At 35.6% G+C, this 25,453-nt stretch overlaps 1 protein-coding gene across 1 annotated transcript in view; it reads right to left on the bottom strand.

Annotated features, from left to right (window-relative positions):
- The window catches only part of LOC135691777 (integrator complex subunit 1), a 44,510-nt gene extending 35,425 nt beyond the window's left edge, over positions 1-9,085 (bottom strand). Inside the window, exons 1-9 of the mRNA XM_089112219.1 lie at positions 8,930-9,085; positions 7,099-7,131; positions 6,091-6,387; positions 5,260-5,456; positions 4,981-5,121; positions 4,413-4,569; positions 3,902-3,998; positions 1,766-1,958; positions 647-792 (exon numbers count right to left, since the gene is read on the bottom strand). Coding sequence (XP_088968345.1) covers positions 647-792; positions 1,766-1,958; positions 3,902-3,998; positions 4,413-4,569; positions 4,981-5,121; positions 5,260-5,456; positions 6,091-6,387; positions 7,099-7,131; positions 8,930-8,978 — 1,310 coding nt within the window. The 5' untranslated portion in view covers positions 8,979-9,085. The remainder of the gene's footprint in view (positions 1-646; positions 793-1,765; positions 1,959-3,901; positions 3,999-4,412; positions 4,570-4,980; positions 5,122-5,259; positions 5,457-6,090; positions 6,388-7,098; positions 7,132-8,929) is intronic.
- Between the last annotated feature and the right edge of the window lie 16,368 nt (positions 9,086-25,453).

The raw sequence follows: 25,453 nt of genomic DNA, 5'->3' as shown, positions 1-25,453 counted from the left end.
GGTTCTAAGGTGACTGTGATGAGGGCTAAGAAACTGAGGTGTTTGGAAGGAGATATTAGTAAAGTCGCAAAAGGATACAAAGGGAATCTGAATAGTGTAAGGGGGTACAGGTAACGAAAAAGGCCTCAATTCTGATTGGTAAAAAAACAAAATAACGAAAAAAGTGTGTCTTTCTTCCTCCTACGTTACTTTCGACCGACACATGGATACAAACTTTCTGCTTACTTCTAGTCCTTATCCAACGTTTTTACTCTGAAGGGTGTCGGACGAAAAGTGCTTCAGAATGCTATGTTTTCGTTATTTCGTGCCCTCTGCAAGCCTTAATTTTAGTTGAGAGGAGATGAATTGCTCGGGGAAAGAGAGAATAGGCGGGCAAGGAACATTGAAAACCAACTTTTCAAAGAAATAAGGTATAATTCTGTGATTACATCGTTGCTTTACCAAAACAAAATAAGAAACACTCATTCAAATAATACCAATGGTTTAATACCACCAATAATACCAAAGACTGATGACCAACCTGTACTTGGACACATTCAGTCAATATTCAACCATCATTCTTTCAGGTAATTTAGAATATTAGCGTTCTCTGATCACAAGATAACTTCACTTTTCTATACTATCATAACTAGGTTTTACTGCTTACTTGATGCAAGAAATGTAGTGATTGGCCATCGGCTTCGTCTTCAGCCTCATTTTGATGAGGTTCCCAATAACCTCAATATCTTCCCTTGTATGCGTATTGCAGTTCATTGCAACCGACATCAGTAGTTCTTGAGATGGGCGGGTTAGCTGCAAGTACAGATGAATAAATGTGAAATAAAAGTCTTTAGTCAATTCCATAGCAAAGCTAAAACTTAAGCCAAGATATTTCATTTGCTACACCTATCAGCGCCGTTCTTAACTAAAGACTTGGAATGTAGACCTGCTTGGAAACAGCACTTGGAGGTATATCACTTAAAAAAAACATTCATGGTAAGGTCAGGTTTTAAACACTACCGAATAATTTTTGGTTTTGAAAACCTGGGTTGTGAAAAAGCTTAATAATTCTGTACCTTAGCTTCTAAAGGCCGGGTTACACGATCACATTTTACCATCACTTTTTTCGATATTGGACCAACATGCTGAAAAGTGATCGTGTAACATACTAAAATTGTCCATATTCGCTGCGGAATTTAATGCGCTTATCAGTTGTTAATCCTCTGTCATTGGAAATTTTCTTACGACAAATTCTTACGTCACATAATGTTTTGATGAGAAGAGAACGGCCTAGAGTATCGAGAAAAGAAGAAAAAGACGTGAATTGTGCTCAGAAACATAATTATTAGCAGAAAACGAATATGAATAATGATTTGGAGTAAATCGAAGAGCAGCACATTACAGAAAAATAAATGCAGTTTAATGAAATACAGCATGTTGGTCCAATTTCGAAAAAAGTGATGGTAAAAAGTGATCGTGTAACCCGGCCTTAATCCAAGACCGAAGTCAGAAAGGAATACGGATGAGCACAAAAGACAGAAATCCATGGTACCACAGACAAAACAAAGGATCGGCTGTGAAAGGTATTCAATGTATAATTTGAATTTGATCTGCATCTCCTAATCAAGAATTTATCAATAGCCAGATTATTTCTTCAAAGGCTTCAATGTTGTGTAAGTTTCGACAGATGAAAGTGGCAAATCTTCGCAACAAACCACTCAGAGACTTTGCAGGAGAAATTTTTAATTTGGGGCGTCTACTTGCAAACAGAATCAATTCCTAATACCTTTGGATTCTGCAGCCAAGCTTCGATTTTCTGCGAAGCAACCAGCCTCACTTCGGGGTAACCGCAAACCGAGGTTAGAAAGCGCAACATATTTCGGGAAACACCATCTATCATCTGCCGCTTGTTCAGTTGCTCCTTCACAACATCTTGGATATAATATTGCACCGCAGTCTCCATTGTTGGCGAAGAGTATCTATGGAAGACATTTCTCCTACTTTTATTCTACAATCAAAGTACATGAACAAATCTAGAACCACCTTTAAAAAACTAACGGCTCTAAGATAAACAAGATATAAACCGTTTTTAAAGGCAATCGACAGAAACTACAGACTTGAGACAGAAACTACAGACTTGAGACAGAAACTACAGACAGGCTTAAGACATCTGTCAATCAACAAGCTTGAGACATATTTGGCCAATCAGTGAGCGCAAAATCACTCAAACACTTATTGATTGGCCAATATTTTTTTGGCGAACAACTTAAGCCATTTAAGTATCTGTTTTCTGTCGATTACCTTTAGGTTCACTTCCGTAGTACAGCTCGTTAGTACAGAATCTACCGATTTCGTACTTGAAAGCAGATTAAATGGCTGACGTAAAAACATTACCACAGTAATTATTTTTCGTATACGAAAATTCTATAAAATCGCTTATCTCAATAAAATATTAAAACAGACTAAACTTATGAAGTAAATTTTGCCTATTATAAACATCTTTAAATTAATGGCGTTGCTTGTGAGGTGAACGCCTGTATCTGCCGTCACCAAGAATCACTCTGCACATAGCGAGCTTCAGCTACTGAAGTTCACGTCAAAAGCAAATACTTAACAGAGAAGTGGCCTTAATCCTGAATTACGCGGCATTCCAATGTTATCATTTTGCGTAATTCGCCCTGTTCATTTCGTTATGATTTTACTGTGCTAGCAGCTGGACAATAAAGGTAGTGAACATAGATTACAACCACATTAAACACGTTCTTATCTACACGTGTGCGATTTCATCAAATTCATCTCGATGTAAGAACATCATCTGCTCAACTAGTATTGAAGTACCTTGCTGTTTAGCCTTGTTTTGAAAAGTTGGAAAGCGAAAGAAAAGGCATAAAGCATACATAACTAGGCCATAAACTATATCATGGTGCATATAAGAGCAAAACTTTTTTACTTGATCATCCTTGCCATCTTTGCGAGCATAGGTTTTTTTGAAAATGGCATTGAAATAGCAACCATTTCACAAAATACAACTCAAAGTTTTTTTGTCTGTCACTCCTCAGATTATAAAAAGTCAGAATAAGGGACTGAAAGAAAAAGATGGAAAATTTGTTTGAGGTAGCTCTGAAGCGCATTTTCAATCAAATTGAACCAGGTTATATTCCCAGGTGCCACTTTTATAAAAGCAGATCAAATGGATCGGATGCACAGAGTCCACTCGTTGTTTAACTTTGAACAGCGAGCACAAGTCTCAACTGCGCATGAGATATATTGTAGCCTCGAACGGAATGGGCTTCTGTGTGATGGAACCACTGATCTATAAAAAAGACTGGATCGAGCTTCTAGTGTGACCGTCAGAGTGTCGTCATCCGAGAAGAGCGCTCCAGAACAGCCCATGCGATGCCCTGTCACCCCTAGCAATGTTATCAGCTGCTCTGGCCTTGTTCTTTTTCAGCAATCATACACACAGCATTGCAGCTCTTGCGTATCCATATCGTTGAAGTATTGGTCTTGAGGAATGGCTTCCCGTTATTGTTTAGAGCCCTCTTCCTTTTGAAATTGAACGGACTTCAAACTTCTTTGTTTCAAGACAATAGGAAGCTCGATCCAGTCTTTTTTAAAGTTCAGTGGATGGAACTCACCAAAGAAGCAATCTCTATTTCAAAAGACGATTTCGAGGTCAAAAAGCCTCGATCCAGTCTCGACTCGAAATCGAAATCGTCTTTTGAAATAAAGATTGCTTCTTTAGTGAGTTCCATCCACTGAACTTTAAAAAGACTGGATAATTTTGAACCTTTTACTTTACAAACTTTTATTTTTACAGGACCCTTAGTGATAGCAGTATTATCTTTACTGAAAGACTATCCTGTATAAATATGGTAGATTATTATTATTATTAAGCCTTTTGAAAAGCGGAATTCCAAACCTTGGCATCACGCTAAATGGCTCATCGGCAGTAACAGTTATACCAAACTCCTCTAAAATCTTCTCTTCGTCTGATGGTCTTGGCATAATTACGCTTCCTGTGACAAATAAGCTCATATCAGATGATTCATAAAAATTCAATTGTTCCTTTTCAAAGTCTTGCTCCAATAAGTTTTATTGTCTTTTAGAAGATGGTCCCTTCATGACTGCAGACATTTTAGCATTAAAGTGCGAAAGGGTGTTTATTGACAAAATTACCAAACAAATATGTTTATGGATGTTTAAGTGGTCTGGCTTTTAATAAAATTACTTCTACAATTTGTAAGATTATCTAGAAATAAAGGAAGATATGTGACATAATTGGGTCGCTGTCAGTGGCCAAAGATTTAGAATGAAAATTTCTAGCAATGCCCTAAAAACGCCTGAATTCGAGAACACAGCTACGAAATAGTAAAAATAAGACAGAATTAGCTCTAAATCAACTAGAATTAGCTCAATTGTCAATTATTTACCTATACCCATGGCATGAGCTTCTTTCTTAGGCTGATCGTTGCTTGCTGGTTTTGAAGGCAACACTGTGCCAAAGGATGCCAAAATGTTATCTACAAATCCTTTGCAATGTTCATTATCGACCCAAGATCTGTCACCTAAAGCGTCCTCGACGAATACCTAAAAAGAATGAATACCTGCATGATCACTAAGGACATTTCTGGGAATTGAAAAAGGAGAAATCTTAACAGTTGGCAGTATAGTGGAACCAGAGTTGTATGGAGGCCACCTGTATTAGCTTTCAGCCACAGAAAAAAACTTTAGAAGATTGTTTGTTGTTTGTTGTCCAATGTTTTAAGGAGTCAATAATTTGGCATGCTCAGTTATTTGAATGTGTCTGTTAATTGCGATTTTACTGCATATCAATAAAATATATTTGAAAAAAACGCATTGAGCAACGCCCCACAAGTGAGATATTTCAGAAATAAATTTGTTGCATTGAAAAACGCAAAAATACAATCTTTTCTAAGCTTTTTTGAAGATTATGGTAGCTACTCTGGCTTTGGAGAAAAGGACAAAATTGGCAATTACCTTGATGAAAGACTGGGGCCAAGGATCTTCATTTTGATAGGCACTTGTCAATATGTTACATGCCATAGAAGTTAAAAGTGGGTTCGGCTTTGGCTTCACTGCAGATGAGCTGGTTTCACGTTTCAGAAACATAAGCAGGTGCTGAAACGAATTGCATAAATAGATTTAAATATGACATTTAAGAAACAAGACTTCACACTAAGCAAAAGTAGAAACTTGAATTGCCATAGCCTTAAAATAAATCTTTAACAATACATGTGACTGATAGAAAATAGATACCTCTGTTACTCCCCTTGACAGAAAAATTTCAGGTCTTGTCTTGGCCAGTCCAATTATTGTGAGGTAAAGCATTGGGTCTGGCTTTAACCTGTTGATTTTCAGTGACTTCAATGCACCACAAAGATAGCCTTCAACTTGCTCAATCTGGCCCATTGCTGCAGCTTCCATAACTAAGTATTCCAAATCAACTGGATTTGCTGTGATGTAAAAGTATGTCAGAACTTAAAATTCCAGATGATTATGAACAAATTAAAAATCAGCATTGTGTGGACAACCATGAAAGTATTCAAAAACATTTTTAACAATAAGCCCTTTTATTTGAGCACTAAAATTTGAAAATTGTCAATTTCATATTTTAATCAAAATTCGGGGATAAGTTCAGCTTAAAAAATTAGTTCAATTTGGGGAAAACATAATTGGCAGTTATACAGAAGAGACTAAAAAGGTTTTTGGGAATTCAGATCAAAATTGACAAAAGAGAATTCTGGGAATATACACAAGATTGAGTGGCTGTGAACCTTTCTGACAAAAAAGGCACAGGCAGACCAACTATTTACTAATCTTAGGATATCTGATTTCTTGATTGTCTTTACTCTGTAAACAAAGTATTGTGATGTACAAAACAAATAAACAGGTCTTATCTGTGTTTATATATTTTAATGTGCTTCTTGGAAGCAAGACATGGTTGTACAAGAAGCAAGACATGGTCAGAAAAAGGCATGAGAGATTTCTGCAAGAGCATCAGCAAGGGCCAAGGCGGTCATTGTGCAAAATGAAAGGGACTGATTAACACAATTTCTTTACAATTTGAAAAACTTTGTTTAGATCTACCTTCAAGCAAAACAACTGGAGGGATGGGGGAATCATTTTCCAAAATTCTGTGTCCTTGTGGCGAGCTTCTGTTTTTACCAGATGAAGGTGAAAACAGCCCAGTTGGTAATTTCCCTTGCTTTTGCAAAGTTGGAGCATGGAGAGAAAGTGTTGCAGGTAGATCTTTTCGTTTCTCTTTCAAAGCTATCGTTGCTTGAGAGGATGAAACAACACTTGTTGATACTTGAGCTGGCTTTCTTGACAATGGTGGCATTGCTTTTGAATCTAGCTCTGAGGTTGATGCTCTAGACTTTGAGCCTGAAATATAGAAATTTTAGTCTTTTTCCAAAAGAGTAATTACAAAGAAAAATCAGTTCTTGGTGGGGAATGAATTGTCACTACGGAATTTAAAATATCTTGAAAAAGACAAAATGGCATTGGGCATCAATTAACTAACAGCCTGATTTGAGATAGAGTCATCAGCTTGAGTAATTCCAGGTGTAGTGATCAAGAGGCTGCATCAAGAGGAAGAAACAAGACTGCTTGATAAGCATGATTTCTTGATGTTCTAAAAATCTCCACATGCTAGGTAGAAGCAAAAACAAATGCTGTCAGTCCATTAATATACCCCCACCTTTGAATACCCCTCAACCCAAAAATCCCATGGAATGAGGAATTGCCTCAGCCTCAATGGAATGAGGAATTGCTTCAAAAAAGCTCCTCTCTAAATTTCTTTTTGCAAAATAAGCCCCAGGCCTTATTCATACTTACAGTCCTACAATTTTCCCAGGAGAACCTCTTCTCTCTCTAAATCTTCACTTTTAATGGATATTTAAGTTTTGAAAAGCATTCAATATGTTATCCAAAAATCTCTCTATGATCTCTCAAATCTAAAAAATCTCTCAAAGTTCCAAGCTCCTCAATGATCTATTCTTTAATTTATCACTTTAATTGTCCTGATCTTTATTAAAAAATGCCCTATTACATGTGGAAATTTTCAAAGCTCCTGAAAATTGCTTAATCACTTACCAAGAGCAATAAAATCCCCAGGTGGTGGAAGCCCTGGAAAAGATAAACATGTGATATCATTTAAAATATAAACATATAAAGTTGTTTAAATGAAATGATTTTTCTTTCATTTCCCCTGTAGCTTGCATCAAATGTAAAAATGTGAAAACGTTTTGCACAGACAGGTTAATACAAATTGGGATGTGACACAACATCTCCATGCATTCATAATTTCCCCTTTTGCTTACTTCACACATAATAACTTTGTCTCCACACATTCTGACCTGGAAAGTTTGCATCCCTTAGGGACTTTCCTTGCTAAGGTACAGCCATAATCCCAGACTGTTAAATATGGTCTGCAATGAGAATGTTGAGCACTGTCCACACTTATTCATGTACCATGCCTAATTTTGAAATTAAAAATTCTCAAAGAAATTAAATGAATTCACAATTAATGTTGCTACAAACAAGCAAAAGACATTTATACAAAACCGAATTTGAGATGTTATCAGCAACTTTTTACAAGTGAAGCCTTTATTCAAAAATATTTTCTAACCACTGACTTAAGCTACGACCAAGATTCCCTGTGAGAAAAAATAACTCATTCCTCAATCTGTAATTTTCTATGATACATTAATGGGGGAAATCAACACCATGAAGAGAACTCAACCTTATTTCCTGCCCTGGAATTTTATTGAAGAGCTTCTGGCACACTTAAAATATTGTTTATTGTTCAAAAGTGCATAACTTTCCATTCTGCTCTGTTTTTTCTTGATGTCAAGCAATTTTCTCATTCTTTATTGTTGTTACTATTGTCATGTAAACTTTGGAATGCCATACCATTTTCCCCTTATAACCTGTACTCAAAGCTAAAACAAACAAGCTTCTTCTTTTGTCCTCTTTTCAAAACCCTTTCCCCCTTATTATAGGGTTTTGCTATGGACTCCCAGGCCTTTCCCTAACATCATCAATTAAAAAATTATCATTAAAATGCTATCATTTATGAAGAACATTTAATGCTTGCAGCAGTTTTGTGGCATCCTTTGTAGGGTTAAAGAAAGAGATTTAGTGTGAAACTATAAAAATATGAAACTATGTTTTGAATCAAAAGGACAAATTAAAATCTCTGTGCGGAACATAGGAACAGGATAAGTAAATAGCTTTTACAAAGGGTTCAAAATGTGTATATCATCCTCCTGGCTGGTGCACTGACTTTGAACTCAGGCTGTATTGATTTCTTCAAAGAAATTACATATTGCAAAATAGCATATGCCAAAAGGCTCAAGGAGTTTTTTCTATTTCACAAATTTTGATGTTTGGCTGTAAAGTATTTTAGGGCTACCAACACTCAAGACTAAAGTATCTTAGGGCTACCACCAGTCTAAAAGAAACTTCATGCTATCCCAAACTGATAAGTGCAGTTCCCCTTTTCAATGAGATCTCGGGAGCATCAGACTAGGCTCTTTAATTGCAGTGCAGCGTGCAAAAGGGGTCAAATTTCTTAAAGTGCAAACAGAAAGTGGGCTACACAGTTTATGAGAATATTTCAAAATTGAATGATACTCGATGAGTAGCTCAGCTAACCAGGTAAATTTCATCGAATAACTAAAAAATTAAAAAACTGAACAAAACAATCTCGAGAGTGTCTGGGAATATATTTTGTTGGCAATCAATACTTTGAAAGAAGGAGGATGCTCTACAATTTTGGGGACTTGCAATGTTGTCAGTTTTGTCTGAGCTAATATTTCTTGGGCTAAGCTTATGTCGATACAACAACAACAACGATGTGCATACATGCCTTGACGAGCCTTGACAGAGTCAAGCGTTTTTATATAATAGATTAAGAACGAACCTCGACTTTTCGCACGATTTTTAGACTGCTGCATTCTTGACTTTTCCATTCTAAAACAAGAAGTCCATATCGAAATGTTTCCCTGCTCCCAAACTGATCAGCTTTTCTGCTTCAGCTTAAAAATAATTCTAAATGGTGGATAATAATATTTTAACCTCGTTATCAGAAAAACTTGAAAGAAACCTGAATACGAGGATTTGGCGGGATTCATATTGGATTTTTTGGGGGGGGGGGGCGGTTAGTCATCAAACTTGATGATGTCCCTTTAATTCAATAACTCATTGACACTCTCTCCCCATAACTGATCGTAGTAAATGAATGATAATAATGTGGGGTTCATCTGCGATTCTAGCTGAAGTTCCGTGTTTTCCATGTATTTCCAAGGCCGGCGAAACGTATTTGAAAGTGGAGGGGCCAAAATATCAAAGTCTTGAAAGGGCTTAGGAAAGGCCGCCACCATGGTTGGCAGCAAGAAAATTTAGAATTATGGTGTCTTGGGGATGGCCAAAAATTGTATCTAAAATGAATTTTGGCTGAAGGTGTCGCATAGTCGCGTCTATTGTGATGTTGACTTGAAATAGGAAAGTTTTGCAAAGTTTTAGAACATATAGCTTGTGATGAAACCTTTTTTCAGATTTTAAAAGTACCCGAAATAAGATGGGGAAGAAAAATAAATGGCACACGGATTAGTAAAAAACATTAACGTTGAAATATCAACAGAAGAACTATCAACTAAAAATAAAAAGTTAAGCAATTTTGTACAGTTAAGATATAACTTTGTAACATCTGATCTTAACTTTTTTGGAAATTAAGTGCTTTAACTAAAATTTGAAAAACCTTCAAACTGGGCTTGTCAAAATGAGTTTAAATAGAATTTATAATTGCGTCGATATTTTCTCTTTCTTAGTAGGAATGGATTATCCAAACGATCAAACTCTGAAGTTTTCTTGATGATACTTTTTAAGAACAAATTTGCCCTTGCTATATTTCTCATATCCTCAAAAAAGTTCTTTCCAGCTGTTTCTTTTCCTTCAACAGCTGCTTCCTCTCTTTATGTAATGTTTCTGAGAAAGTTTTCGTTAACAAATGTATGTCTTCTATGGTAAAGACATAGCAACCAAGATAAAGCTAAAGACACATTTAAGAGAATACTAGGCAAAGTTACTTACAGAATCATATACTACATCTATTTCCACTTTTGCCTAAAATTTTTTTTAGCTTTGCAGAAAAGTAGGGGATCATAGCCCCCTCCGGCCCCTCCGATTTCGCCGGCCCTGATTTCGTATTGAATGTAATATTTTCGAGAAAATCCGCGTCAAGTGAGGAGAATTCCGTAGTTCTGTTGAGAAGCAATTGCTGGATCTCCGATATCCGCGACATATTTTCTTAACAGTTGTCCTGTATACTCTTATAACCCCCACCTGAATTGTTTATTTCTAATGTAATGTTTTTCTGCTAACACAGGGACGGGCGCACGAAATTGAGCCTGGGGGCTGAAAATGAATCTGCATCCGCCGCAGAAGAAAGTTTTTGAAATTCAGCCTTCTAGAATGGCTAAAAATGCATCTCCCAGACTAAAATTTAACAAATTACTATGCCGTTGAAAAAATACAATTTTCAGAAAAGCAATGATTATTGACTTTTAGTCCATTGGTCCATAGTGCACATCGAAGTGACAAGAAGCTGTTGTTTTGATTAGGATAATTTTACTTCCTGAACAGAAATGTGCATCTTCTTTGTCTCGAGTATTTTCTGTAGGCCATGTTTACGCATTCAAAATACAGACATTGCAATGGTATAGAAAGTTATCTACTGAATTTATGCAAATAATAGACAAATAATAGAAATATACCTATCTAAATAAATAAGAAAAACTCAGTTTGTTCTTATTTTAAGCTCTTTTTACAAAAAGCTGGTCAGAAATATTTTATCTTTGAAAAAGTGGGGGGGGGAGGCTTCAGACCCCACGTGGCGTCGTGCCTGTACAGCTTGGAACATCCTTCGTCAGCAGTTCGGCAGATATTTGGAATATAGTATTTGTCGCCAGCTTGCAATTTTGTCTCTAGCGCAAAAACCCACAATGCAGAAGAGATTCTAGTATGATATCCCACTGGAGATAAAAGAGGGTTCCTTTGCCTCGTTCAAATACATACTACTGTGTTGCATGAAAATAGACCCCTTAAGTAATTAAGCCACACAGGTAAGAACTAGGCTTGATTAAATGTGGAATAATTAGCAACTTTGCAAAAATAGGAAACAGAAAGGCAACTTTTCACGATACAAGATTCGTATTTTATCATTCAGTCTTCTCATCTGAAACAATGTTTTCGTTTCTTAGTTCTTTGTGGTTTCGGTGTGGTTTAATTCATACCCTCTTTATGTACATAATGAAAGAAAAGGCTTATTTGAAATGCAGCTTAATTTTGTGCAGCTTACATCCAGATTCGGTCTATTGTAACAAGGTAGACATTGCAGAGAATTTAAACAGAAACCACAAAGGGTTGTCAGTCGGTAAAATTTAAGAAACATCGTTTCCAGGAACGGATTTAAGAAGCAAGGATAGAAGGTTGCTAGATTTAATTGGATTTGGTGCCACACCCTTCATGTGACTGGAAACTGATTGAAACGCCTTTTAAATTTTTTGCAAAAGGAGACAAGAAGATGAATAATGCAACATTTCTGCATAATTTAGTTACTACTCACTACCAAAAATTCTTTTTATCGAATGGAAGCATGTTTTCCCGACGACAACAAAAACATTGGGGGGATGTCACACCCTATACCCCCGGTATTTCCGTCTCTGGCTGTGGCATCTGCTCAACGTGATTATGAATCGATTATGCTAAATGACAATATAGTTTTAAAAATGTAGTAAAGTGCTGAAAGTTTGAGATCAGATATTTTACAAGGCACAATGACGAGCGCAAAAGCTTTTAATTACTTTAGATTTTGAAAACAACTTGGTGGATTAATGCTTGGAAGCCTTAAAGAGCTTTGTGAAATAGATTATGACAATTATTTAAACTAGATTAAGTAAGCTTGACTAAACTTCAGGGCAAAATTCATGCAGGCAAACCATTAAAATACGTTTATGTTCATTTAAGAAAATTGCTGCATATCGTGCTGTTGTCACAATTTAACCTTCTGTTTGCTCCCTTGTTACAGATGAATATAGAATTTGCATAACAAATGATGTTTAGTTTTTTCTGTGTCAGTCTGTGGATAAAGACAATTAATGTGTTCTAATCTGTTAAGCCCTGCAAAGTAGCTTTCACAAGGTGCTCTGTTGATTTGACAAAAATCGTACTTTGCCATAATCTCTTGCAGATCAGGTGTTCATAACCCTATCGCAAAATTTAATTTAAAGTGTCAATTAATGAGATATTTATATCAAATAAACATACACCTTCCCCCCTATAACAGAGACAATCGAAGGATAGACAGCGTTTTGTCAAGAAAATTCTTTTTGCTTTCAATGCTTCGTAGAAGCATTCTCTAGAAAACAAAAGTTTCCCAGCAACAGCTTTGAGAGGTCTCCGATATATAAAAAATTGAATTTTTTAAATTTAAAATTTATCTATAGAAAGTCAAACAAGATTTTCCAAAAAAAGATTTGCATTATTCATCCATTATAATTTTCATCATTATATTTATCCAAAAAAGTATAATTTTTTAATGTGATGTCAAGTGCAGCAAGCCATGACCAACAAATGCTTTGGAAAGTTTTGGATAAATGTTCTGGGGAGACCTTCAAGGCAAAGAATTACTAAGCTTCTTGGTCAAGATATAACATAATGAGATCTTATGTTCTTACTTTACCAGAGCCTTTAGAACACAAAATAGGCATTATACATCATTTTTTACATTTATGCATCATTTCTAGAGAGCCCAAATTTAAATTGAAAATTACAGATTGGAGAGGTTAACAAGGCTTGGGGGCTAAACATGCAAAACGGTAAAAGCAAGATTATACTTGCATTGGTTTATAAACAATTCTGAAAATGCCATTAGGGGGCTTAAACCTGGCTTATAACGTCCATTATTTATGCTTGTAGACCTAAAGAGTGATTCACAAATATTGTGCAGTTGATTTTCTTTAATTCAAAAATTTCTACCACCCCTTTCTAACTAATATTTGTAAATCAAATTTGTGAAGCCATCTTAAAAATGAGCTATTTCCTGGCATACTTCCCGGGGCATGGCAACAAAATATAGTTTAACAAATGCCTCATGATCTAACATGAAAGTTGCTTTTCCAACTTAGAGCCCTCCTGTTCTTTACATAAAAGTGCATTTTTGGATCTATGTTGAGGAACAAAATAACTACTTACTGAGAGCTCGAGCTCTGTCTTTAAATATTTTTTCCAAAACTAGCCCCTCTGGTTTATGTTAGAAAGACTTTTTAGGTTATGTAGCTATAGGAATTAAGGCTCAGGCAGTAGATTTTTTTATATTGATCTGATCGCAAACGTTTGTATAGAATTAAATTGGATGAATTCTAAAAAGTTTCAAGAACACTGTGGATATTTTCTATAACTTGTTTATTTGGAACGTAGATTTTAGACTCACAGATTTGCTGATCGAAAGAACTTTAGAATCATAACCAGTTTGTTTATCCTTTGCATATCTTTTTGCATATCTTTGCATATATTGTACAGGAGCATTTCTCGATTTAACTATTCTGGCAGGAATTGTTATTTTGAATGATCATTTGGCATCTTTTCTCTTCAGTTGCTTTAAGAATACTTTGTCACAACGTTATTCAATATTATGTCACAAATTGTACAGAACATTTTAAAAATATGTTCTCTCTATTGATTGTTGTAGGGCTATGGCTCCACTTGATGCAGAGAGTCTCACAAAATTCTGGCTCTATTTTGTGACTGTAAACCCTTAATGCTTGGATTTGTTCATATATTTATCAACAGTTACACAATGATTGCTTAATATCAATAGATCAACAGCTGTTTTCAATAGAATAATTTTTTTTGATTTCCAAGGGGGGGGGGGGGGGGCAGCAACAGAGTCAGCCGGAGGGTTTCCAAGATGCTTGCTCCCAAATTACAAAACTCAAAATTTTGGTCGATTAAAAGGGTCCTCCCGTTTTTTCCGAAAGGGCCTCGGAATCCTGAGGGCAGTCAGAAAGAATTCGGATGCTTTTTTCTCTAAAGATATTAAGAATTAGCACTTATTCTTTGTTCGTCTGCAAACGAAGGAACTCTGGGTATTTTTCAATCAACTTTGAAATAATCGATGTATTGACCAAACCAGCTTAGGCTGAGCTTAAGGGGATCAGCATGGCATGACACACGCAAATATTTTATCTTTAGCACAGTTAGCGATAACGGTGGTCAGGACTTTCAGCTGCCTTACCAATGTCAGGCTTTATCGAACAGATGTTGAATTGAATTGCTGATATTGAACCGTACAGCAAAAATTACACCAGATAAAAACATTTGTGAGATAATTGCGGGATGAGCAAGGCCTAAGATTCAAACAGATTGTTCAGAACAAGGCCAAAGAACCATCTCAATTCGGTAACGTTAAGCACGACAACAGAATCAAATTTAGAAAGCCATAAAATTCATTTCTTTACAGCTTTATTTGAAAAACTATAATTGAAATAGCTTATTACAGATATGAAACTCCACTAAGACGAGTGCACCAGCCTCACTTCCAGTATAGCTTTCAAAACTCCCTACGTCAGCAAACTCCATACACAAACCTTCAGCAACATACATGCATTGTAAAAATCTGATGCAAAGCAACAAAGCAAATTGAAATGATGCAAGACATCTGAAGAAAGCGTTTTCTTAATGGGGTCAATGCAAAATCAAAAAAATAAACTCATTCTTTTTTCTTTCCGATTTCTTCTTCACCTCGCTTTTTTATCAGCGAGTCGAAATTGATTCCACGAAATACTCGTGAAGTGAAGTTTGCAAATTTAGCTCCTGTTTGCAAAACGTTTGCTGCACCTGTTGAAATCGGATGCAAAATATAATCGAGTGTGCTTCCTACTCGAGCAGTTTCGTTTGTTATCATTTTCAGAGGCTCGTTTGGCTGATTAGACACGGCACCCAACAGAGTGGGCTCATCATCCTCGAACGCTAAGTCCGAAAACGGAGGGTAGATCAGATAATTGCACTGTTGCTCGAGAATTCGAAAAGCCCATTGGACTAAATCGAAGTACTCTTCGTCAAAGGTCGTCTCATCTATGTAATCTGATGAAAAGTCTTGAATCAAAATTTTGGGTGGGTTTCTCAACCATAAGGGAATATTGTCATAATCAAAACCTCTGTCTATTGGAGCCTCTTTTCTTTTGCAGTCCTTTCGGCGTGGATTTTTACGATCCTTTCCCGAACTGTGCTTGCCATGCGACGGGGACATTGAATAATCTTTAGAAGACGATTTGTTTTCCTTTCCTTCTACGCTACATCGAACATCGTAACTTCGACTTCGCGTCACCTCACCACGCCTAGAACTTCCTTTCCGAGTTTCATGGCTTGCATATCTATCATCATGCGATTTTGCTTTGCCTTGCGTATACTTTTGTCTCGCGTCATGGCTATACGACACATCGTTATACCCTGAACAATCCTGCGATTTAATCTTTGATCCTTTAGTTTCCTTATTTTTACTTTCTTGTGAACAACGACTGGAATTTTTCTCAACAATTCTGTTGCTTCTGTCCGCCATTTTGCTGTCACTTTCCTTTTCCTTCTTCCTACCAAACGAGAACGTGTTTGACCTTCCAATTCTCGAGAGTGATGGAAATTTAGAATGTTTACGAGTCGTGCTAGTTCGCTCCTTTTCATCGGCTGTACTTGCACGTTTTTCGGTGTCGTAATAATGAATTTGATTCCCAGAATACACTTGACTCCCCTTTCTTGTGGCATCTGTTTCTTCACTGGGTCTGTGTTTGCTATGATATGTTCCGCCTACATGTGTATCCATGGTGATTTGATAATTCCGTAAATATTTCTCTGATTTGCCTCAAACTTTAATGCAATAACCACAAATGTTATCAAACCAAACACCGTGAAATACTTCACAATCTTTCGAAGATTACCTCCCAATAAAGTTGCCTAGGTATTTACGGCAACAGTTTCGATTGTTGAAATTTCAGCTATGAGTAAATACAATAATTTTTAGCCACAAAGCTTGAGACTTATAGCAATGACTAGCCTTCGACCGCCTTCTAAATACGGCGATTTTTGTTTGAACAGTAGTTTTACGTTGATGACTTTATAATGAGCTCTCTCCACCTCACTTTCTTAGTTTAGTGAATGCACAACTTTAGCTTCGAGTAGCGGGCTGACAAAATCTTTAACAATAACGACCTGTTTATGATTCTTTCAAAAACGGTACGATTCGTAACATCGTTGATTTCAGCCGACAAGTATCGCGAATTGAGCTATGGCACTGAAAATTGGTTTAGTCTCAACTGATGTATTATTCAGAAGATTTCTTGAACAGCACAAATCTACTTCGCAATGTTCTGTGATCCTCCACAGTTCTGTTAAATTCCCAGACAGCGTTAGCATATGCAATATTTGTCATTCACTTTCAAAAAACCTGCGTATTGCAGAACACCGTACGGAAAGATTCCGAACAACCTTTACCAAAGCGGCGATTGCGTACATTTGTACGATAGAAATTTATTGTGCATTGATCGTAGGCGTCAAGCAATTCAACTGCCACCTGCTGTCCGTTGGAATAGGAGAACATTTGTAAATGTAATCAGTGTGTATGCAGGTGTTGGCCAATAACATGTAAATGGACAAACTAATAAACCATCAGCAAAGAGACTGGTAACAAGCAAATTTGGTCTAATAGATCTATGTTTCAATGTAGAAGCAAATCAATTCTGGTGCTAATATATTAGTCTTCGTGCTTCACTATGGCAGCTACGTTCTTAATAATCATGTTAACTAGCTGCATCCTTCATCATCATCATCATCATTACATTTACATTTAACAACCCTTTTGGGTCATACAAATGTCTGCCCAGTCAACTACAACATTAAAATTTACTGAGGTGATTTCGACATAGGTTGTAAAAGGTATCCGAATTTGCCTGCATCACAATACTGTCTGGCAGGCTATTCCATACAGAAACGATTGAATAAAAAAATGAAAACCGATTGAATGAGTTAGAGTTCCTTGTCATTGAACAAGTTGCAGGGGAAAAGAAAACGTTAGGGTCCAAAGCAACTTGATTTGTAAACATTTTATGAACATATTTCAGTTCGAATAGTAATCTACGTGATTCAAGTGAGTCCCATTTCAGTTGAAAGGAATATACAAACATTTCTTATTTGAGTAACAGTTAATCGAGTGTTCAATGGAGCCCGCAATAAAAGACAAGAAAAACCTTAAATGCTGACGCGTTTAAAATTCATGTCTAAAAAGTACATGGTCCAAATCACAACGTTACTCTTTCATTAATTCATAATGAGAATTTCTCTCTTTAAAAATAAGACTGGACTGACAATCTGGTCGTGTTGTCGTTTAATGAAAGAACCCTCGGTGCTTTTTCATATGTATACTGCTAGCGGTGTCCTTCATTAGCAGCCGGTCACACTCACGTCATTGGCTGTGGCTTCTGATGAATTTCTGATCATTTCTCCCTGTTTTACGCTTTATCCTTTGCAAGTGTCTGGATTTTTTCAATAGCTGAACTTGTAGAGTTGTTGGAAAAAGGGTCAGCACCATGTGCCAAAAATGAATAAATATTGAGCCATCATTTTCTAATGTTTGCCATGAGAGCCGTTACTTGCAAGCAGACATCTCAAATCCTTGCTCTCTAATTTATATTATATTATATTATATTATATTATATTATATTATATTATATTATATTATATTATATTATATTATATTATATTATATTATATTATATTATATTATATTATATTATATTATATTATATTATATTATATTATATTATATTATATTATATTATATTATATTATATTATATTATATTATATTATATTATATTATATTATATTATATTATATTATATTATATTATATTATATTATATTATATTATATTATATTATATTATATTATATTATATTATATTATATTATATTATATTATATTATATTATATTATATTATATTATATTATATTATATTATATTATATTATATTATATTATATTATATTATATTATATTATATTATATTATATTATATTATATTATATTATATTATATTATATTATATTATATTATATTATATTATATTATATTATATTATATTATATTATATTATATTATATTATATTATATTATATTATATTATATTATATTATATTTAAATTATTTAATATTATTTGAATTATTTAAAATTTTAAAGCCTTGTTCAAAAGAAATTCTAAAATTGATTTGAAATCGTAGATTGTAGTAGGAGGCATTTTGTTTGTATTCCTGTCTCTATATCGAGAGATCATGTTCACAGTAGGGAATCTTGAAAGCTAGGGGTCTGGAGCACAGGTTACAGTAAAACGACATAAGAAGATTATCTTTAGTTTACGAAAGGAATTCTGGCAAGGCTTGAGAACGGAAAGTGTCTTTAGTTTGTGACGGCTGCTGTTACTTTAAATGTTTTTGTTACTGGGAATTCAGAGTTTCTATAAAATATCATGTTAGTTGAATGAGTTGAGTCATACACACCTCTGCATGTTCATTTAAAAGAGTTCGATCTTTTGTCGTTCTTTGCAAAACAAAGATTGCCATGAATAAGCAATCCGCGTGAAAATAGCATGCAAAAATTTTGATTCTTGAATAAAATCAAGAATACGAGTAAACAAAGAGATCTCTAAAGCATACAAGTGCATGTGGAAGTGCTTTAGAAGCATAAACATTGCATTTAAAAGGACTCCTTTTGTTTGAAAGAAGGAAATTTCTATTTGTTGCTACTCGTCCATTCTTAAAGGTTCTTTTCATTATATTTGTATGCCTAAATTTTGCTTATTTCTATGGTGATGTTTTAAAAGAAAAATTCATATGCATTATCAACAACTTCCCATGACTACTGAAAATCTTGTCTTTCAAATGATTGTGAAGTAAATATATTCTTTCTTTGTTTGGTTTCTCTTTCAAAACAAGTTCTACTTTTTTCAGCATCAAATTTTCGTCATTCTTCAGCATCAACATTACGTGGTCCGGGAGTTTGGCATCCTCAAGATAAATCTTGTACTTTCTCTAGCTGTTAATTGTACAGATAACATTAAATGTACCTGTAACGCCATCCGTTGGTATTTTCCGTCAAGCTGCTTTACAAGAATGTATCTCCAACTATTTGCTGGATAAGGCCAAATTGCTATTCATAAACTACTATGAAGGTATTTGAAAGCGACACGGATTGTCATCCTGAAAGTACGATCCGATCAGGGATGTAGCTAGGGAAGGGTGTCGCAAAATCTCGATCAAGCTCAATATTCTCGACAGATCTTAGACGAGGGTCTAAAACAAAAGACGATGATATAAAACAAAGAGGAGATTAATTCAAAATAGCAAAATTGAACTAAATAAACATAAACCATAAAAGGGACCAACTTTACTCAAATTAAAACTAAACATGACTGATCTAAAAGCTAATTACAAAGGGAAGTTCGTGGCATAAGTTTCTGAAGATGTGCATTGCACAAAGAATCGAAAGAATCAGCATGAATCAGTTTTGGCTTTATCGATTAGTGATGAACCCTCGTGGAGTAAGAGAACATCAAACCCAAACAACGTATGCTAAAAATAGGCTAAAATTTATTCCCTGTATGACAAAAAAGGTTTAATAGAGTTGTTTGATTTCGATATAAATTCGCTTTCTCCGGCCTTTTCTCAGGTAGGAAAACTCGGTCTGTAGGGTACAACTTGAGGTAAAACGAAAATGGAGCTGAGCTTGGAGAAACAGTTAGGAAGATTTGAACTCTGGGCACCAGAGCCTCATAAGAGCGATGACGCCGTATCACCGACCGATGTAGCGAAGGTGTGAATGAGAAGGAGGTTAAGGGTGAGAGTCCCTACCCCAGTTCCCACTCAAATACACGTTTCTGAGAAGTAACTTGAATTCTATTACTAAGGCTAGCTTGTGGACTCTCTGACAACAAGCATAAAAGGTCTGCTGTGGGCCGCTAAAATGAAATGTAATACTGGTTTTTTTTATTTTCAGAAGAGAAAAATAACGTTATGGCACAAAGAGAAAACTGCACTTGGCACTTAGCTGGTCACATTCATTATCACGCCAAAAATGAAATCCAGTTGCCAACAGAATGATTGTTACATACCCATGACAGGTTTTCTCCAGCTACGCCTGCAAGTCGAATGCTTGAGTACTGATAATTCTATAATTCGGACAACAGTTTGTTTTCCATGATTATTCATGCTTAGGCCAAATTTATGAAAATTGAATTTTGCTTTCATTTAAAAATTCTTAACACGTCTTGAAAAAACAGGAATATGTGGATGACGTCATTGCATTAGTAAGGAGAAAATTTATGGACATTAGCATGTCTATCGGCCGCTGGTTCGTGGAATCAGGCATTTCGTTTAGAAAAATTCAGTTATCTATTCACCAACGACCGAACGGTTGCAATCAAAACGAGATCCTGGACGCAGTCGTTGGAAACTTTATTTGAATTTTTTATCTGAACTTCGATTAAAATCGGCAGCATAAGATAGAATGGTTTGCGGCTGTTTTAATCGCAGGATAAAAAAGTTTGCAATAAGTTTAACAGATCTATTTATAATCCGAGAGCTGGCCATTGTGCGCTGTGTTGATAGCCCTTGAAAGTTCATGAAAAATTTAAATTTTTAGTAATAATTGATTTGAATTAGAAAGCTTTTGATGATCTACCTCATAATTTAGGGTAAAAAGACGTTTTGTTTGGAGAATTCATGAAGCTTTCCACGACCGCACGTGTGCTCTCTTTAAGCTAGCCGAAATGATGGAGCAGTAGCTTTTTATTAACAATCCATATTCTTTAATTTTAGGACAGCCTTGTTCAGTTGTTTTGATATATGAATTTGTTTATAAATAAAATAAATAAATTATTAAGCCAGAGGGTCTCAGGGGCCTATGCGATTGTATATCATATCAAAGGAGGACGTGGTATTGCAAGGAGCACAGCTGTAAAAGGTCATTGTGCCCCTTTAAATCAAACATCACTGAATAAACTCATAGTATTTCAAGTTAAATTTGTGTCGTTTAAAATTTACAATATGCCAAAAACTCAAAGACCTTTCGCTGGTTTGAATGTTTAAGCTCAATAGATTTATACAAGTGAAATCATCCTGATCAGAATTTAAAAATTGGATGCTGATCAAAATGTTATTGTGAGGGCCATTAAAATATGTTCAAGACAAATGAAATGATACATTGAGGGAGACTGGTTAGGAGAAAGGAGCTGATATGTAACGTAAGAATACAATGAGCACCAGAACTGCCTCCTACGATGCAAATGTGATGCCCAGAGCACATACCCCTGAGCATATAAATCACGTCTTCTTAAGACTTTTAAATAAAACTCCTTTTTATATTCTTAATGCAGTCAGGCAAGATCGTTCAACAGCCCACTCTCGCAAATCATATAGTTTAATTTTCTACTCAACATTTTCTGGTTTCCTGATATCACAGGAAAGACATAAATCAAAGTGGCAGTACTAGTGGAAGTGACCAGGTACCTTCTTTCTTTCTAAATTCACAGCGGGTCAAAATAGTACTTCAGTACGACAAATTATGTCTCCGCCTTTTCATATCCTCTGAAACTGTATAACGGAGACAAAACTGCCCGTTAAATTTTTCTGCCCGTTGAAAACAACAGAGGCAAGATGGGCGAACTCTTGTCTGTTCTACTTTAATAACGATTCGCATGGCGACCTTATTTTCGCAATGACAGTTTTTTTAGAAGACGGAAATGAAATTCCCATAGCGAAATGTTGAGTTTGAAAATCATTCTACGACTACAGTTACTTGCAGACTTAAATATTTCCAGGATCTTAAGAGTCTGTTTATTTTTCAGCATACCTCACCAATACTTAAAATGCTTGTAATTTGATTGACCAAAAAACTATCATTCTGTTTAAAAACTATCGGAAAGTAAAGAGCTGACAAGCTCTAGGATATGTTCAGAAATTTTTAAAAGTATATAGAAATTAAACATCTCTAAAAATTGGAATTGCTCATTAGAGAATTCAGGAATTTGCATCAATACAACCAATGTTCTATATTGATATAGGAAAAATATCCCAAGCTAATAAAATTGGGAGTAATAATAAAGACACCAGCAACAGAATTCGAGTCACACCAGTGGGCGCTAAAGACAGCCTGAAGAAGCACGATTTAGCGCTAAAAACCATCTAGAAGGTGAATTTCAACATTTTATTACTCTATACGATTCCATGGTAAATTCATCGATTTCGTGGTCTCAGGTGAAGAACGGCAATATTAGAAGCTAATCAAGCATGTTGAAAGGAATGTCATACTCGTTAATTTAGACGACAATATAGATACATCAGTTATGCATTCATCACAACGTTTGCATCTAGGGTGAGGCCTAAACTCAAATTCGGACTCTTTTTCAGCAAAACAAAACCTGCGTGCAATACATAGCTATCATTAAATATAATGAAACATTAACTGGGAAAGATGAAGTAAAAACTATAAAACTGATGAGCACATGGAAGAAACTCGGGAAACATCAGCAGATTATAATGATCGTCGAGCTTGCTGATATAATCAAAAAATGAACCCTTGAGAAAATATTAATGAACTGGCCAACTGAGTATAATCATGGAAGCAGAGATAAAGATACAGTAAATTGAGAATATATCACAGAAAACGATAAAAAGACTAAGTTATATTAGAAAAAAGCCAAGTTAAATACAGTAGAAAATAGCAATTGGTAAGCTTAATCAAAAAATGTTTGAAAATTTGATATTTCAGAAAAAAATTAAATATTTTTAAAAGACTGCAGGCAAACGACTGTAAGAAATATTCTGAATTGTATTTTAAGCTAATCTCAAGGGCGTGGCCGCAAAAAATTTCTGCTCGCTTCGCTCGCAAGGGACCCCCGTCTTTACCTCTGCAGAATGTTCTACAATTTTTTCTCGTTTTAGGGTAATATACAGGGGCGGATCCAGCAAAAAACTGACTGAGTTCCAGGCCAAGGCTAGGGTCTTTCAGGTAATGCATTGATAATTGTGCCTAAGACAACATTATTATTCACATTTTTGCATTTTGGTATCGGAGGGGGGGGGGGGGGGGGGTACTATCCATTCACAAAATCTAGATCATAGATTTTTTCCGACTGAAACCAGTGCCTCTGTGAAAATTTCTGCAATCCCCTCCCTTTCTAAATACCCTCTTGTTTGTCTTGGATGCCACAGCAGTTTTCCCTTTTGTTTTACTCGCACTTTGTTGTTTTGCCCATGTAGACACCAGCCTATTTTTCAAAATATGGTGTTCCGTCTGACAATAGGTCTCTCTTGTCATCATCGAATGCAATTTAAAACAAAGGTAGCTAATGCTCCTGGAAAATTAACGATACTTCCTGGTTTTATCTCAAACGCTTAATAATTTGCTAAAATGCTGCGAGGGTCGTGAAAATAAGACATCTGCAGCCGCCATTTCGAATTCAAAGTTTTGCAGTTCTACAACAGATTAGAAACAATAGGTAGCCAATCAACTACTGGCTATTGTACAGCTCTCTTACGAATATGGTATCATTTCCGAGTTCCAGATGCTGTTTTGACTGATTTCCATCCTTGTTCCAAATAAAAATTTCACTGTTTCAATTCATTGACTTCCGAGGCACAAAACGTTTATTTCCGAGTTCTAGACTGCTGTTGTCCTCCACAGCGTCTGGAAAATCGTTTCAAAATCACGACAGAGAAGAAGGAAAAGGGCGAACGAATGACATCAAACTGGCAATTTTAAGATTATAAAGAGACTGCGATAAAACTTACAATTTCTAGGTTTCACTTTTTTAGCCTAAATATTACTTATTTCAGGCAACACTATTTTTAGCTATATGTTTGAAAACTGACTTAGTTCTGTGCACCAAGGCACTCACTCTGGATTCGCCTCTGATATAGAAAAGTCTTTCACGTTCTCTAGACATTCCCGATAAAATATAACTAAATGCTTCAATCCTAAAAATTAGATCCGGAAATCTTTTTCGGGCATTTTGATTTTGACAATTTTGAATACTGTTTATCATTTTTAGACATTTGCTTGCAACTTTGGAAAATCAAGTTTTACACGAAGAGCTTCCTCGCCTTACACAATTCAGAATATTAAATTAATATTAAAAAATTGCGAAGGAAATAGACAGTTGGGGAATGGAGTCAGTCAGCCACAAAGAGCTACATATGACAGTTATTGTGGTTGATTAGCCAAACATTGCCACGTAAAAAAGCCATAGCTTTCCCAAACACATCAACAGAATGGGGCGTTTTTCCAAATTCGTTGCCCCTCCCCCAAATCTTCCAACCCTGGCTACGCCACTGCTCCTACAACCTTACAGGAAACCCACTTTTATGTCAGAGGCCGCAAAGCTTTAGGATATTGTCCGGGGCAAGAAACCACGAATTTCTGGACTCTGGTTTATGCTTTATTTTGTCTCACTGCCAGCTAGCCATCCTCACTTTCTCGTTTCGGTCGTTATGAAAAAACACCAGTGGTTTTGGTTTTTTTTTGTTATTCAAGGAAACGTTTGGTATTTGGTAAAAAAGATAGAAAACGTGAATAGAAAGCTATGCGTATACAGGTAAAGCAACAGTTTAGATCATTTACGCTACTGAATGTTGAAACATTCTGGAGTTCTAAGCAAACTTAAAGAGAAAGACCACAAATTTTGAGAAAGTCAGATGCAAATTAAGACAGAGAATATGAGCAAAAATGAAATCCAAATATCTATAAAGTTTCCTTCACAGCAAATTTGATGTCTCTTTAAATTCACAAAAGATATGTCCCATCTCATTTTCTAGGAGCATTTGCGGAAATGGATCTTATACCCCTATTAATTGCTGCTGACGACAGTTCAGTGGATTGGGGTTTAAAAGAAGGGGGATTTTCACCGATTTTCTACAGGCATTTTGTAAGAAACGTTTTACGGGGTAGACACCAAGTTGGAAGAGATCATCTTGTCAGGAAAATTCGATTGAATGTACCAAATATTAAGAGAAGTAAAAGTTTGATGAATTGATACAACGTAGAGGAAAAATGCATTCACGTTACAGTCGCTTGTCAAATTTTCAAGAATTACCCACGAAATTGATAGAAACAGATAAAGGAATAAACACGGAAGAAAATGGGGGGCTTGGGGGTCTCGACAAAAGTATGAGAGAAAAGATATACCATATGTATACCCTTTGTTATTGTTCCATCTTGAATTGAAGATACGTAATTTTTCAAGCTATAACGAAGAAAGGGAACTTTCTATTTGCGGGAAAGTGGAATTACCGTGTCCCGCGATTATTCGCAATTACCCGAGGTAGATACTTACGAAACACCCTGTG

Source organism: Rhopilema esculentum, chromosome 13 (genome assembly GCF_057945365.1).
Source record: "Rhopilema esculentum isolate cy_ngs chromosome 13, ASM5794536v1, whole genome shotgun sequence".
In the NCBI taxonomy this organism is placed as follows: domain Eukaryota; kingdom Metazoa; phylum Cnidaria; class Scyphozoa; order Rhizostomeae; family Rhizostomatidae; genus Rhopilema; species Rhopilema esculentum.
This window is presented reverse-complemented; position numbering and strand designations above follow the sequence as displayed.